General features: G+C 40.3%; 3 protein-coding genes across 6 annotated transcripts; 1 reads left to right on the top strand and 2 right to left on the bottom strand.

Annotated features, from left to right (window-relative positions):
- Positions 1 to 3,894: 3,894 nt before the first annotated feature.
- LOC135633817 (transcription factor WRKY19-like) lies at positions 3,895 to 5,390 on the top strand. Its single transcript, XM_065143754.1, has 3 exons — positions 3,895 to 4,301; positions 4,374 to 4,508; positions 4,591 to 5,390. Exons 1-3 carry the CDS (start codon positions 3,997 to 3,999, stop codon positions 5,156 to 5,158), a joined length of 1,008 nt encoding a protein of 335 aa, XP_064999826.1. The 5' UTR covers positions 3,895 to 3,996; the 3' UTR covers positions 5,159 to 5,390.
- Positions 4,499 to 11,207, bottom strand: LOC103978865 (uncharacterized). Of its 4 annotated transcripts, none has more exons than XM_009394812.3 (6): positions 10,865 to 11,207; positions 8,996 to 10,727; positions 7,984 to 8,044; positions 7,683 to 7,906; positions 6,373 to 6,515; positions 4,499 to 5,525 (listed from the first exon to the last, which is right to left on the bottom strand). In XM_009394812.3, the coding sequence occupies exons 1-5, from the start codon at positions 10,989 to 10,991 to the stop codon at positions 6,470 to 6,472; spliced, it is 2,190 nt and encodes a 729-aa protein (XP_009393087.2). In that variant the 5' UTR covers positions 10,992 to 11,207; the 3' UTR covers positions 4,499 to 5,525; positions 6,373 to 6,469. The 4 variants fall into 4 exon arrangements, with proteins under 4 accessions (XP_009393087.2, XP_009393088.2, XP_018679446.2 ...); XM_009394813.3 differs by having other exon boundaries at positions 4,499 to 5,310; XM_018823901.2 differs by lacking the exon at positions 4,499 to 5,525 and adding an exon at positions 5,897 to 6,154.
- Positions 11,208 to 11,840: 633 nt separating this feature from the next.
- On the bottom strand, positions 11,841 to 13,424 carry LOC135632560 (low affinity inorganic phosphate transporter 4-like). The gene has a single exon (XM_065141170.1). It carries the CDS (start codon positions 13,392 to 13,394, stop codon positions 11,841 to 11,843), a length of 1,554 nt encoding a protein of 517 aa, XP_064997242.1. The 5' UTR covers positions 13,395 to 13,424.
- Positions 13,425 to 15,549: the final 2,125 nt, after the last annotated feature.

The following is a 15,549-nucleotide window of genomic DNA, read 5'->3' as shown; positions in this document are numbered from 1 at the left end:
GTTAACCGGGCTTTGATACCAATTGTTAGGATCGAGAGCACTGAGAGGGGGGGTGAATTAGTGCAGCGGAAATCTTTCAGCGATTAAAAACGAAAGCTGCGTTCGTTCGATAAAAACGATTTCGATATAAAAGCCGATTCTAATATTATTTAAGATTGAGCGCAGTTTACGTCTAAACACAGTTTACGTCTAAACGCAATTTGTGTCTAAATGCAGTTTGCGTCTAAACACAGTTTTACGTCTAAACATAGTTTTACGTCTAAACGTAGTTTGCGTCTAAACTCAGTTTACATCTAAACTCAGTTTACGTCTAAAACACAGTTTTACGTCTAAATGCAGTTTGCGTCTAAACGCAGTTTTACGTCTAAATGTAGTTTTACGTTTAAAGTAGTTTACGTCTAAAACACAGTTTTACGTCTAAACACAGTTTGCTCAGTTTACGTCTAAACGTAGTTTTGAAAAGATCTGAACTTAGAAACTCGTTCGTAAAAGCGCAGAAGACAGTTTGCAGTTATAAATAGAATCAAAACGTAAACGTAAACTGCAATATAAAGATCGTACAAAAACATCGATTTACGTTTGAATGCAAATTCGGAAAGATCAGAACTTAGAAACTTGTTCGTAAAAGCGTAGAGAGCAGTAGCTATGTAGGAGGTTTGCAGTAATGATAAAGTGCGGTCAGCCTTGACCAGAGACTTAGAGTGGTTCGATCAGCCTTGACCTACTCCACTTTTGGCTTCCTCCACCGACGAGGTCACCGACGTCAACTAGAGGCCTTCCTTCAATAGGCGAAGGCCAACTACCCTTTTACAGTTTCACTCCTTTTGACGGGCTCAGGAGACAACTCTTACAGAACCTTTCTCTCCTCTCTTTACAACTCAAGACTTGAAGAACAAAAAGAGGAGAACTTTTGGACTTAACACAAATTTGAGCTCTTAGAATCACAGAAAAGATCTAGAATTCGGTGTAGGTCTATATCTCTTCAGTGCTGAATGGGTGGGGTATTTATAGGCCCCAACCCAGTTCAAATTTGGAGCTCAAAATGATCAAATCCCGGAATTCCGGGATCAGACGGTTGCACCTCCTGACTGGAGCGGTTGCACCGCTTGGCAGAGCTCGAAGACTGAGCCCAGGCGGTTGCACCTCTCTGTCAGGGGCGATTGCACCGCCTGAGTCTGGCTCGGAGACTGAGCCCCAGGCGATGCCACCTCCTGACTGAGGCGGTTGCACCTCTCTGCCAGAGCTCGAAGACCGAGCTCAGGCAGTGCTACCTCTCTGTCAGGGGAGGTTGCACCGCCCAGTCTTGCTCGAAGACTGAGCTCAAGTGGTGCCACCTCCTGGCTGGGGCGGTTGCACCTCCTGGTGCAATCAGGGTCCGAATGGGTAGCTCCATTCGGCCCAATTTCGGTTTTTTAGGGGCCCAATTGCCCCAAGATTAAGCTAATGGGATCACCTCCCATTTCCAACTTAATCAACGTGCTAACTACGATTAAATCTAAGACAATTTCTGCAGCTTTGCTTCAGTGCGTCACTCGCTTCTTCCAGTGAGTTTCCGGCGAACTTCCGTCGATCATCCGATGAACCCTCAGTGATGCTCCTGCGGACTTCCGGCAAACTCTTGGACTTGCGACAATCCACTTGGCGAGTTCCAACGAGCTTCGCTTGGCAAGCTTCTGGACTTCTCGGATTTGTTCCCGCAGAACCTCCGACGACCGTCCGAACTTCCGTCGAACTCTCGAACTCCCAACGTGATCATAAACTTGACTCTGGCGCAACTCCTGCTGCTTGTCTAACTTTCATCGTAGTTAATCCTGCACACTTATCTCAACACATAGATTAGACAACAAATGACAATTGACTTCATCATCAAAATCCGAGATTCAACAACTTAGCATACAAAAATGTCATAAGAAGTAAAAAACTCATTGAGATTATTTATATTGACATCTGTAGACCACTTTACATTTTCTGTTTCAACGGAGAGAGTGATTTTATCATATTTGTGACTATATGTATCTAATACATTAAAAGTCTCAGGCTGTTGACACTCTTAGTGAATATAAATGAAATAGATAAATAATTAGATAAAAATTTAAATTATCAGATAACATGAGTGATAAATTTCATAACAAATATAATAAGTCGTATTAGAATCCTGATTTATCTATGCTTGAGTCAACATGGGGTGAAGCTCTTAAGATAACTATGTATGTCTTAAATAAGATTCCTATTAAGTCTTTATTTTATTAATATTATATATAGATGATATTTTGCTTGCTAGAAATAATCTTGATTTACTACATAAAACCAAGATATTTTTTACCAAGAATTCTAAGGTGATTGACATGAATGAGACAACATATATTATTGACATTTTAGATGTTTAGGGATAACTTTCAAAGATTGCTAAGACTGTCTTAAAGAGGATATATTAACCAAGTATTTGAGAGATTTAGTATATTATTTGCTCGATACACTTGTTACCAAAGATTACAATTTTAGTTAAAGATAGTATACCAATAATGACTTAGAAAAAAAATAAATTAAGGATATTTCTTATACATGTGCAATTAGAAGTCAAATATATTTGCAAATCTATACGAGATTAGATATCAGTTTTACAGTAAGAATCATGAGTAGATACTAGAGCTGCCCAGGAATTGAACATTAAAAAGCTACAAATAAAATGATGAGATATTTGAAGGAGATGAAATACTTTATGCTCGCATACAGAAGATTATATCAACTTGAAGTAACATGATATTCAGATGTTAATTTTATAAATTGTCTTGATAATATGATAATATGAAGTTCATTTAAAGATTCATATTCATGTTAGTAAAAGGTATAATTTTCTAAAAAAAGTTAAAGCAATCACTTATTAATAATCGAAGTTAAATTTATGATATGTTTTCATGTCACAAATCAAATTTTATGACAATAGAATTTCATTTTAAATCTTGATTTATTACATAAAATCAGGTCATAGAAAATATTTTGTGATGACACCATAATAATTTTTTTATCTAAAAATTATAAGTATTCTAGTGATTACAAGCATATTAAGATAAATATTAATAAAAAATATTATACCATAATACTATTAATGATTGTATTATAGATTTAATTAGATTTTGATTATGATTATCGATCAATAAAAAATAAATCTACTTTGGTAAAATTCCTTAGGAGAGACTCTCTTACTTTCTTATTCTAAACTCCTATGCTCTCATCTATAATGACCTCCTAAGGACTATACACGATATTAGAACTATTTTCAATCTCCATAAGTCTCCTATAATGATATTATAAAAAATAAAACAAGAAAAACCTAAAATTTAATTCTATGTAATAATCGATATCGTTATAACTTTTAAATTGGATGACGATCCATTTACAAATCAAATAAAAATTCTCAAAATAATATCAAAAAGATACTTAATCCTAATTTTGATTGATCATTATTTGATTTTGATTTCGATATTAACTTTTTTATTATAATAATATAATTATAATTTTTATCCTAAGCATGTCAGGACGCTGAGATCAGCGTCGGCCCGTTTCACACGACGACGCGTAAGAGGGTTGAAGGTTCTTGCTGAATTCCATGCAGCTTCCCCACCTTCAGGTTTCTTTATTCTATGCCCTGAACTCACAGTGAACAAATCGTCAAACGTCCAGATCAATCAACCTCGAATCGTTCTTCTTCCCAATGACTAGTCTTAGATATGACTTGGGATAGACAGACGATGCAGCAGAAGAGTAATAAAAATGGAGGTCAATTTTCCAAGTCAAGCTTTCCCTTTCTCCTTGGAGGCTCTAATGCTAACGCGTTATACGAGGCGTTCCTATAAAGCAGCTCCCTTTGGTTCTTCCTCCCCCAAGCAACTCCCTCCCACCTTCCCTTCTCTTCATCCCACTTACATCCCCACTCTTTCACCTTCTCTTGCCTTTCCATTCCTTTCCCGGTGGTATCAAGCTGAAAGCTCGGTTTGAATGCCGGACATGGAGAAAGGCAAAGCAAGCGAACAACCAGGGCTTCTGCTGGCTGAGCTAGCTCGAGTGCAGGAGCTGGCGAGAGAGATGGAAGCTGAACATGGCCGGCACTCTACAGATGAATTCCGCAGATCGCTGCTGCACGACTTGCTCGTGTCGATCGAGAAGGCCATTTGCACGGCCAAGTCTACCGCACCGGACGTCAACCCGCAGCCTGCGGATGGAGACTCTCCGCGCTCCTCCGGCGAGAGCTCCCGGAGCGAGACATCCAAGCTGACCTTCAGGGAGCAGATGTCCAAGAAGAGGTAGGAGGAGTTGGCATAAGTGCGAGATCGTTGTTCTCTTGGATCGTTGATATGGTTTCACCGACTCTGCAGGAAGAAACTGCCCAAGTGGACCAGGGAGGTGCGAGTGAGCTCAGGCGCCGGCGGCGGAGTCCATGGCCCTGTCGACGACGGCTATAGCTGGAGGAAGTACGGCCAAAAGGATATCCTCGGGTCCAAACATCCAAGGTCAGCAGCTGTTCTTCATATCAGCTTGTGCTGATCCGAAGATTCACATACTGATGGAAGGTCGAAATGTTTCTTGTTACAGAGGCTACTACAGATGCACACATCGCATCATGCAGGGTTGCCCGGCGACGAAGCAAGTGCAGCGATCAGACGAGGACCCGCTGCTGTTTCATGTGACCTATCATGGGGCGCACACCTGCCTTCCGAAGAGCCCTGCGGCACCAGCATCAGCATCAGCATGGCTGTCGCAGGAGCAGCAACAGCAGGAAGAGAAGGAGCCCGTGGATCGGCAGCAGCAGAACCAAGACTTGCTTTTGAGATTCCAAACGGGGCTCCGAGTGAAGACGGAAGACTTGGAGTTGGGCGGCCATGGCCAGAACTCGCTTTCCTTCTCCTTCGCGTCGCCTTCCACGACGACCGACAGTGGCTTCATTAGCAGAGCCTCGCCTGCCTTCCTCTCCCCAACATCAGACTCGACCTACTTCTCGTTCTCGCCATACAGCTTGAAAGGAGGAGGAATCAAGCTTCGGAGCCCTGAGTCTGGCATCACAGGAGCTAATTCAGCTTCAGATTCACCTGCTGCTGCGGACATGGATTTAATGCTCCAAGACCTAGACTTCGAATCGGACTTCTCCAGCTTCTTCTCATGAAACAACACTCAGATGAATCCAAGCATGGAGAGGAGGAATGAGCACGACTGGTGTTCCCCACCGGGCCAAGTGATGGTTTAGCTGGAAGCTGAACAAATCCCCTGCAGTTTCACTGTCCTCTTTCTCATCTATCAAGCGTCTTCTCTGACAGACTGCTTGGCAGCTAATGTTAGGATCATATGTACACAGAATTATCAATGAATAATGCTTGCATTTGGCAAATTTGAATCCATTTTGCATGAAGAAATTGCAATAAGGAATTGCATGAGTGATCAAACTCTTGATAAGATTTATGAAGATGAGGAGGCCACAGCAACTACATGTCATAGACTCTCCTACCACCAAAAGTTTTGGATGGTTTTGGTGCCTACAAGCAGTGAAAGTTATAAGCATGGATATTGACAAGGAGCAACACTGGAAGTAGACATCGACACACACCAATCTTTCAAAACCTAACAGTCCATGTTCACAGAAAGTTGCTCGAGTGCACAAAGTCACGAAGATATTCTTTTTTTGCTTTATAAGGATTTATTTTATGTATAATATTTTTGTGAATTAGATCATGTGTTAGGTTATCTTCATATATATACACAAAAACAAAATCCAACTGGTGTGCTCTTGTAATGCGGAGATCTATAGATCATGGCTTAAGCAACGTGTTTATCTGCTCAATGAAGGCAATCTATAGAGGCAGTATTCCAGCTAATCAAAGCATGCATTATTGAAGACTGCAGGTAGTGTAATCTAATTGCAAGGCAAACAATTACAACAAATCCAAACATATACTGTCGACACAAGAAACATTCATCAGGGCGACATGTTTCTTGTTAGAACCCTTCCAACACCAAGGCAAACTAATGAATCATAAAGATAAGGTTTGGTTCTACAATAATAATTTTTTATTTTGTACCACGTATTTAGCACTGTGTTTCTTTGCAAAACATGTACCGTATTTGGAGGTGTTATTTTGATCCAAATTCTAAGAATATATTGTTCCTGCCAAATCAAAACAATAGTGAAGGATGAAGATTGATGCTGTAATGTCATTATGTATTTCTATATTAGAGAATGAAAATGGAGTACCTAGGAATGATCAAAACATGAGAGTTACAAAAAAGAAACAATCGCCAATGACATTATGTCCATCATGAAAAAGTGCAATGGAGAAAACGTGAACTGAAAAAATCATGAAACAATATCTACTAAAGAATTACCTCTATATTTTTGTCATTCAACTGTTTATGGAGCTTGCTCACATTTACAAGTGTTCCAAGGAATTGAAGCAACAAATGAATGCCACTAGCTTGCTAATCACCTCAGAACCTTCATACCAAATCCCCGTCTCATTTTCTCAACTCTGTCCAATACATATATATCTTCAGCAATGAGGTAATTCAATATAAGTATCGGAACAACTACTGGAATTTTAAGATGTAGTATCATTTCTCCTAGCGATTGTAAGTGTTGATATGCTTTATTGAAGAATGTGGGAATATTTAATAAATTGCTTGCACATAACAACCAAAGAAGAATGGAGATGAACTTTTGCAATTGCAATTTCTATAAGAGAACAGACACCTGTAAATAACAATTGAGACACTTGTAACAAATTCAGATAAGAGTTTTTCTTAATTTTATTGTTCAACTTCATTTCTTTTTTAATAAAATTTTGCCATGATACAATCCTTCAATCAGACTGATTCAATCCGATTCCCTTTATTCCTCAGACAGTCTTATCCCGATACTGCTCCAGATTTTTCAAACCTTGGCACAAATCAAGACACATTTGACATATGGAAAATGTTTTCCTAGAAACATTAACAGTTATTTTCGTAGCAAGTAACAATTTAATGTCAATGCCAGTAGTCTCCAAGGAAGCAGCAGTGCCAAACAACCTTGCATATGAAAACAAATTCCCAGGAGGCATTACTTCAGTTATAGCATAAAAGGACATTAATCAGTAATATATTGCTAGACTAACCTGTTTTACATGTTTGAAAAGATAATGCTTCAAATTACTTTGAAAAGATAATGTTTCACATCACGAAATATCAAGGATGCTATCTGCTACACCTTTTCTTTCTAACGAGAAGTTTATTGTGAAATTACAATACCTCAAACGTTTATGAACCATATGTTTCTCTAAGTCATTTTTATTTGTTGAGGACCAATCATCAAAATCTTACTGGAAGACCCATAGGACTTACAAAAGTTGGACTTATATTTCTTTTTTGACCAGCACTAATATTCTTATTATTAAAACATCAACAGATTATAATCCTGCCTGTGAAAGCATCCAAAAATGATGCTAGAGAGAATATCATTCAGTAATAAAAAAATGTCAATAAAAGAGTTCGGCTAAAAGAACCACAAAAAAAAAAGGAAAGAAAACACTACTATTGTAAATTGGTTTTGTTGGATTATAGTATCTGAAGGAGCAAAGTTTAGATATGCTGATAAAGAATAACAAGAAATGGAAGACACAAGACAGTAACTTCATGTGACTGTAAAAATAAAGACTCACGTTGGTGCGAGCTTCCCAAGATTACCCAGCTCTTCACCTGAGACTTCATCAAAAACATTCCCTGAAAACTCAAGAACATAAGATCGACCAGCTGTAGTTGGGAGTCCTCGTCGAACCAGCAAAGCTAGGTCTTTATGATGTAGCTCTCTTCCATTAACAAGAACCCCAGTATTCCCACCAGCACAATTCTTGGATATAGGATAATTAAATTCTTGTATAAATGGCTGCAAGTTTGAGCCAAAGTTAACCCATTTATGAGTTACACAAGTTGTTGCATCAATATGGAATCAGTTTCCCTTACCGGAATTATCCCAAGACATGGCTGCCCCATGACACCCCAAAATCCAGCACGATGATCATACCTTAATCACATGTGGCAGAAAATTAATACGGTATCTTCAGATAGATAAGGCTATTGAGAGTCACTTGATATCAGGAATCCAAACAAAAAGACTGCAAAATAATGCTAGTAACAAGATATGCAGCTAAACTACATGACTGTCAGACAAACCTCAATTCCTAGATATCATAACAATTTAATTATTGGCAAGAATCCTAAGTTTGATCAGCCTGCTTGGACTGAGACCTTTCCTTAAAGCATAAAAAGTATGTTCTGCTTATATACAAAGTGGAATATCATGTTTCTCAAAATAATGGCAAGATCTTATTAAATAGCATCACACAGTAATTTGCATTGTAAGGAGGAAGAGAACGTCGATGTCTGTTGATATTATTTATCATCAACTGGTCAACAGAGAGTCTTGGCAAAGCATGAGAAATGTAAAGTGTAAGCCTTATCATACTTTATTAACTTTAACTAGTGCAATTAAACATATGGCTTCTTATATCTAACAAAATCTTGAGATTCAGAGCAAGCATTATATGCTTGATTACTTTAAGTCCTACATTTCTCTCTCGCACTAAATGCCATATAACGCATAATTAAAGGACAAATCTTATTGTCCTAGAATATTTTACCTTTCAGAACAGCAATAAGATCATTTGTATTTTACAAGAATTAGATCTTACTGATGGCAATTTTATAAGGTCATCTCATCTAACATGAGGTGGTTACCTCTCCAACTGATACAGTGAGAGCAAACACAGTGCCTAAAATTGATACAGGTATTAAGAAGTGATTATTTTAAGCATTTTCTTTTAATATGATCAATGAAAAAAAAATTCATGATGTTCAAGTTTGATGTTGCTCTTCACCAAATAAAGCAATTGATGGAAAAAGGATTTCATTTCAATCAGAGTTTGAATATAACAGCATCTGAAATTCATGTCAGACAAGCAGATGAATTGTTTACCAATACTCTCCCGGATAAATGCGTCCAGCTTGTTTTTCAGCCTTCCTAACCAAGTGATCAACAATAGGGTGACCATTGACTGAAACTTCAGATCTTTCATCTTGCACTAGCTGACTAAAAACCAATGAATCATCACTTATGCCAATCCCAGCTTGATTTTCATATTTCTCTTTCTCCTGGTAATCCCCAGAAAAACTAGAACTGGGATATTCATGCCCTGACACATCAATCTCAGTAACCACTTCATTTTTTGCAGAGTTCTGCCGAAACTTGTCAGTGTAGGAAACTACTGTTTCCTGATCAGAATATTCATTCATGCCTCCATTTCCGGAACCATCCATTACTTGACTGGATGATGGGTGTCCAAGATGATCCTGAGCTGGTGAACCTGCAGCATCTGAAATGACTTCTGCATGAAATGGAAGTTCTGTTGTGCTGGGTGTAGCTCTCTGATATTTTGCACTATCTGGGCTTTCCACGTTATCAGACATATTGGAAGACATTGAAGGTCTCTTTGTTTTCTCTGCTTCACTTAAGTGTGACACACATTCTCTTTCCATCAGTCCCTGACTACATATGGGAGGGTTGTCATCTGTCGACTGCATAAGTTCGCATGGGCCATCATCAGCTTCATGGTAAGAAGTATCTGATTCTCCAATAATATGGGCTTTAGATTGCTTAATTTGTTTCACTTCGACAGGAGAACTGCCTTTGGTTTCGGCTTGAGCTGTGGATGGTGGAGTGGCAGAAGCAACAAGCCTCTTTCCGATAAGCTCTAAGGACATTACCTCAGAGCATGATCCACAGCACAACGTGCAGATTTTCTTTGACACGAGTAGAATTATCTGAGGTAGCCTCAGCAGTTCAAAACAATTAGAGCAAAATACAAAAGGAGCAGCACCAGCAAAAGGTTGACAAAGATGCTTGTCCTTCTTTTTGGAGATTGTGGCCTGTTTCTGAATAAGTGGCTCTCGAGATCGCACTCTTTGATTGAATTCCTGTGTCCTGACAGGATAGGACCCACGATTCTGCACAAGATAACTACCTCTCCGGCTCTGGGAGCTGACAGAATGAGGGACAACCCTGTCTGGCAACAACCTATATTTGTGATAGCAGTGTGTACAAGAGCAGGCAGGCTCATGATCAAATTCATCATGACGATTATAGACCAAAGGATCTACATCGAGTTGTCTACGGATCCTTAATCTCTCTGGGGACTGAGCAGCGGGAACATAAGTTCTCTCAGGTGCATGTAGCCCACGTAGCTTCAATGGCATCCTTTCCCTTGGTTCCTCAGTGACCTCACATGATCGACCGATCCGATCTCTTAATTCATCAAGCTGCTTCAGAAGCTGGATCGGGTTCTGACTCAGGTGGTCAACTCCATCAATCCAAGATTGATCTTGCTTCTTGGAACGGTTATCAGTATAAGATCCATCATGCAAAGCAGACGGCCCTTCTTCCAGGTAATTTGGTGATGGAGTGGCCTTCATCCGATCTCGTGTCGTTCGGTAGAATGTCGGTACTCTGTCCCTGTCAGGTTTCGTTCCTCGCTCCTCTTTCGATCCTTTGGCCATCTCATCTTCACTGGATGTGGAATCGCTAAATCGAGCTTTCGAAGATCGGCGGTACCTCCCAATTCCATCATGTGGTTCACTCGCTAACGGTCTCAGATCGACCCTATTATAAGATCTCTCTGGCGTAGAATCTATTGCCAAATTATCTCCCTTTGCTGTATGACGAATCAGAAACAAGAAGGAACTCAAGGAGAGAAAACAGGAACAAGACTGGATCGACATAAATATCGTATTTTTCTCAACCCAAACCCAATTTGTTCCCGTAAAGAACAGAAGGGAAGGGGCTTTTTACCTCGGACAGTAGAACCACAAGCACCGCAACGGCAGGCAGTGAAATTTCCGAGATCCGGGAGGAGAGCATCGCAGATGGGACAGCGCAAGAACCGAGCTTTGGCTCGTCCGCCACCGCCCTCCGCCATTCCTGGAACTCCTCAAACCCCTACGGAAAGAAGCAAACAAAAGAAGCATCCGCCATCACTGGAGCACCGGAGAACGTACGACGATGAGGAGAGCACCAACAAGAATCATCCTAAGGGAAGGCTACGTCTTTCGTCGTGGATTCCGCCATGAGATCTGTCTTCGCTTTGGTACAAAGTCGTCTCCGTTATCTTGCGGCAAAAGCCGGAGGCAGGGGAAGGAGGAATCGGGATTGATGCACGCGTCGTCCATCGACCTTTTATTTTGATTGGACAAACCAAAAGAGAACGGGCGGGTCCCATGTGTGGACCACTTCAGAATCCACTGATATGAAGGTGTGCGAAAGGAAAAGAAATGAGAAGTAGAAAAGCATTCCCGTTCGGAATCCTTAAAAGGAACGAGGAGACCGACCCAAACGTACCCATGACGACACCGTTGTCAGAGTAACACGTGTTGATGACATAGAACGAGATTAACGGTGGGGTTCATTTGAGTGGGCTCCACGCTTTGTCAGATGTCGGAAACGAGTGTGGACGCCCACCGTCCGAGGTTGGTGTGACGCTGCTGACATGGCAAATTTGATCCGAACCCAAGATGTCCAATGTGGTCCGATCGAATCAGGTATCGTTGGCTTCAATAAGAGAAACGACCATCCGATATATGTTGTTTAGCCATGACATGTGGTATATGATCACACTGGGAATACAGTACTTGAGATTGTAAGATGTATGATACTGATGAAGGCAACTAAGGAGCATTGCCGGTTATTCTCTTCTCCATATCTTTGCACGATATGTATGTCGTAGTAAGATGTGATAGACTGAGCTGGTCTGTCGGCACCGCCTGCTTGCCTAAATTCCACCTCGTTCTTCTTTGCCGCTGACTCTTTCATTCTCCCCGGAGATCTCTTCCAAGGACTTCCCCTTTGTCTCCGACACCAAGAAGGTGAAGAAGAAGCCCAGCATATTGGTAAACGACAGCACGATAAGCGCCTTCTTGATCTTGCTCGGCTCCTGGCTCAGAGTGTAGCTTTGCACCACAAAAGCCCCGATCATGGCGCCGGCCTTCCCCGACGCCGCGCTCAGCGCGTGGCAGGTCGACCGCACCCGCGTCGGGAACAGCTCCGCCGGCAGCACGAAGGTGGTGCTGTTCGGCCCGAAGTTGGCGAAGAAGAAGGTCAGCCCGAACAGAACCGCGAACAGCATGTGGTTATGCTCCTTGAGGTAGTCGTACTTGATGCCCAGAATCAGCATGAACATTGACATCATGAAGAAGCCGATGAGCTGGATCAGGTACCTCCCGAGCTTCTCGATGAATACCACTGTGAACCAGTAGCCGGGGAAGGTCCCCAGCAGCGCCACCACGAACATGGCCCGCGAGATCTCGAACACTTCTCTGAGAGCGTTCACGTTCTTCGCCTTGTTGGTCAAGTGGATCGCCTGGAAGATGTCCTTCTGGGTGAGATTCTGGCTGTAGAACGCGATGTCGAGGAGGAACCAGGTGGTCATGGTACCCACCAGGTGCGACCCGTGCCTCCTGACGAACTCACGCGAGAACAGCTTGTAATCGTTGGCGGACTTGAACTGGGATAACCTGTCTGGCTCCGCTTGGATGTCGATCTCGAGGACCTTCTCCATGTCGTGCGCCGCCTGCTTTGCGTTCCCGGCGATCAGCGCGGTGTAGCGCGCCGTCTCGGGCATCTTCATGCGCCAGTAGAAGGTGACGACCGCGGGGAGAGCTCCGAGCATCAGCACGATCCGCCAGAGGAAGTCGCCGGCATGCTGGGTGGAGAGGTCCGGGTTCTCAGTAAAAGTCGGCGCCGGGTTGTAGTGGAGGAAGATCGCGGAGAGCGTCATAGAGACGAGCCCCGCGAAGATGATCCCGACGCCCTGCATGGCGAAGACGGCGGCGATGAACTGGCCGCGAGTCTTCTTGTTGGCGTACTCCGACATGATGGTGGCGGAGAGAGGGTAGTCGCCGCCGATACCGAAGCCGAGCCAGAAGCGGAAGAAGCAGAGGCTCCCCATGACTGCCCCCTTCGTTTTTCCGAACGAGAGGCCGGAGCCGATGGCGCAGATGGCCATGAGGATGAGGGTGATCCCGTAGACCTTCTTGCGCCCGAGCTTGTCTCCGAGCCAGCCAAAGACGAGCTGACCCATGAGTGTGCCGACGAGGGCTACGCCGATGACGAGATTGTTGACCGGCGTGGGGAGCTTGCCCGGTTCGCCGTCTTTGCCATCGTAGTAGAGACGCCCGAGGAGCTTGGAGACGGTGGATATGCAGAAGAGGTCGTACGCATCGGTGAAGAAGCCCATGCCGGCGATGACGATGGCTGTAACATGATACCACTGCGTGCGCGCTGTGTCGAGCGCTTCGAGCACGGCGAGGTTTGGCGATGACGACATCTCTTCCCACAACTCCGCTGCTGTCGACCCTGTTCCTCCTCACCTCTGCAACGTTGAGAACCATGGGGTCGTATTTATAGTTGGTTTGGGACAAAGGGCGACACAAACACATGGAGAGAGAACAAGGGATGACGTTCAAAACTAAGAGACGATGTTAAATGATCGAGGAGAATGGGAACCTGAGGAGCATATTCGAAGCCTTGGACATGCGCGTCCCATCTGTGCTGCGCTCGGAGGTACGTCAGTCTCCAGCTCTCAAACTTTGTTTTGCTTGGAATGCTAAGTTTGGATAAGATGTAATATTGTTGGCTGGATTTTGCTGGAGTTGAACTTGTCCTTTCGGTGTGCCAGGCATCAATAGGTCGAATCTCTCTCTCTCTCTCTCTCTCTCTGTGTCTCTCTCTCTCTCATTGTTAGTCTATTGCCTGGGATTGAGACCAGACCTGAAGTATGTAATTGATAAAATGTATTTCAAACACTTGGGATGAAAAAAAGATGAAGATATAGATGAGATAAAATATGAGATACGTGAATTAATGTGAGAATTTAGGTTAGATGTGATAGGGTCGTTTTATCCAAGTTGTTGTATAGTATTGATTTTATATTTTTTTTTTAAAAATTATAAATAGGTATTTTTGGACTCATCCAAGAATCCGTCCAGTAGATTGAGAAAGATAAAATGAATAAAAATATATTAAAAAAATATAAGAGCTTTCTACATTCTACAAGGTGAATTCTTAATTTTTTTTTAGTTATATTAGCATCAACAAAAGTCTAAAAAATATTAAAAATATATATTTCTAGGTACAAACAATATAAAAATTTAAAACCTCATATTTCGATGTGAATTTAAAATTCATTTGATAAAAGATTCTGAGTCTATCGATTTTTTTTTCTCAAAAATCTATTCTATTATAAACTAAATAAAATCTTATGGTGAAAATTTAAAAGATCAAAGTAGTTAAAAAAATTATGAAGTTTATCTCCAAAATTTGAAATAATTTCTACTGTTATAAGAAACTAGATATATAAGCACATTATCTATTGATGAATTAATAGATGAAAAAGTTAGAATGATAGAACTCGTGAATGATTTGACACTCGAGACAAGGGATAAACTAATCACATGAGAGTCAGAGGTAAAAAAAAACTCATCAATATTTTTATTATAAAAAAAATTAAACATATTGAAATGATTATTGATAGAAAAATAAAAATAAAAATGTTCATCTTGAAAAGGATTGTTGAAATAAAAATCAAACAAATTATCATGAAAAAAATAGTAAAAAAATATTAAAAAAAATATTTTTATGACATCTAATGAAGAACATTCTAGATATGTATAATTTTTAGATAGTTAATATAGTATATGATAGGGGACAAAAATTTATTTCAAAGGCTTGATGATTGGATCAAATATATATTGCAAATGAGAAATGATAGTAAGATTCAAGTGGAAGAAAAATAAACAATTATTATGAATATTAAACCTGATAAAAAAAATTAATAATGATATGATGTTTATTTTTACTTAAAATAAAATCTCATTAGTATATGATAATTGTTAAGAAAAAGGTATTATACTATTTTTTATGTAAAAAATATTTGATTTATGATAAAAACAAAAAATTAATAGCAACTATAAGGATGACAAAAAAATAAAATATATTTTTATTATTTTTTGGATTTTCCTTACATGCATTCACTATTATTGTTACCGATGGATTGGTATTATGGCATAAAACATTGGTAATCTCAATTATGATAAACTAAAACTATCGAGTCAAATAAAATATGATAGTTAATTTACTTGAATTAAGAATAAAGATCTTACCTATAAATCTTATATTTTTAAAAAATAACATAGAAATTCTTTTAAACTGAGTTGATAATCTAATAACAATCGAAATTTATACATACAAATATTTGTGGGTCTATATACAGATCGTCTAACATAATGAAAGTAAATATTTTTTATTATTTATATATAATTACAATGATAATATGAATATATTTTTAAAAGAAAAAGTAGAAGTATTCTCTATTTTTACAATTTTTAAAGTACATGTAGAAAAATAAAATAATTATTTTTATCAAAACTCAGTCTTCTAGAAACACATTTATAGAGGTGGTGAATTTATTTTCAGTTACAGGT

Source organism: Musa acuminata, chromosome BXJ3-3 (assembly GCF_036884655.1).
Source record: "Musa acuminata AAA Group cultivar baxijiao chromosome BXJ3-3, Cavendish_Baxijiao_AAA, whole genome shotgun sequence".
In the NCBI taxonomy this organism is placed as follows: Eukaryota; Viridiplantae; Streptophyta; class Magnoliopsida; order Zingiberales; family Musaceae; genus Musa; species Musa acuminata.
The sequence above is the reverse complement of the archived record's forward strand: the minus strand, read 5'-3'. Positions and strand labels throughout refer to the sequence as shown.

Bases quoted from the DNA above. Each gene is read 5' to 3' on its own strand.
- LOC103978865 (XM_009394811.3), bottom strand. From the start codon at position 10,991: ATGGCGGAGGGCGGTGGCGGACGAGCCAAAGCTCGGTTCTTGCGCTGT. The intron at 8,045-8,995 runs GTAAACAATTCA...CATGTGATTAAG, and splicing joins ATTTATCCGGGAGAGTATTG to GTATGATCATCGTGCTGGAT. The intron at 7,054-7,682 runs GTGAGTCTTTAT...TTCATATGCAAG, and splicing joins CTTGGGAAGCTCGCACCAAC to GTTGTTTGGCACTGCTGCTT.
- LOC135633817 (XM_065143754.1), top strand. From the start codon at position 3,997: ATGCCGGACATGGAGAAAGGCAAAGCAAGCGAACAACCAGGGCTTCTG. The intron at 4,302-4,373 runs GTAGGAGGAGTT...CCGACTCTGCAG, and splicing joins GAGCAGATGTCCAAGAAGAG to GAAGAAACTGCCCAAGTGGA. The intron at 4,509-4,590 runs GTCAGCAGCTGT...TTCTTGTTACAG, and splicing joins CTCGGGTCCAAACATCCAAG to AGGCTACTACAGATGCACAC.
- LOC135632560 (XM_065141170.1), bottom strand. From the start codon at position 13,394: ATGTCGTCATCGCCAAACCTCGCCGTGCTCGAAGCGCTCGACACAGCG.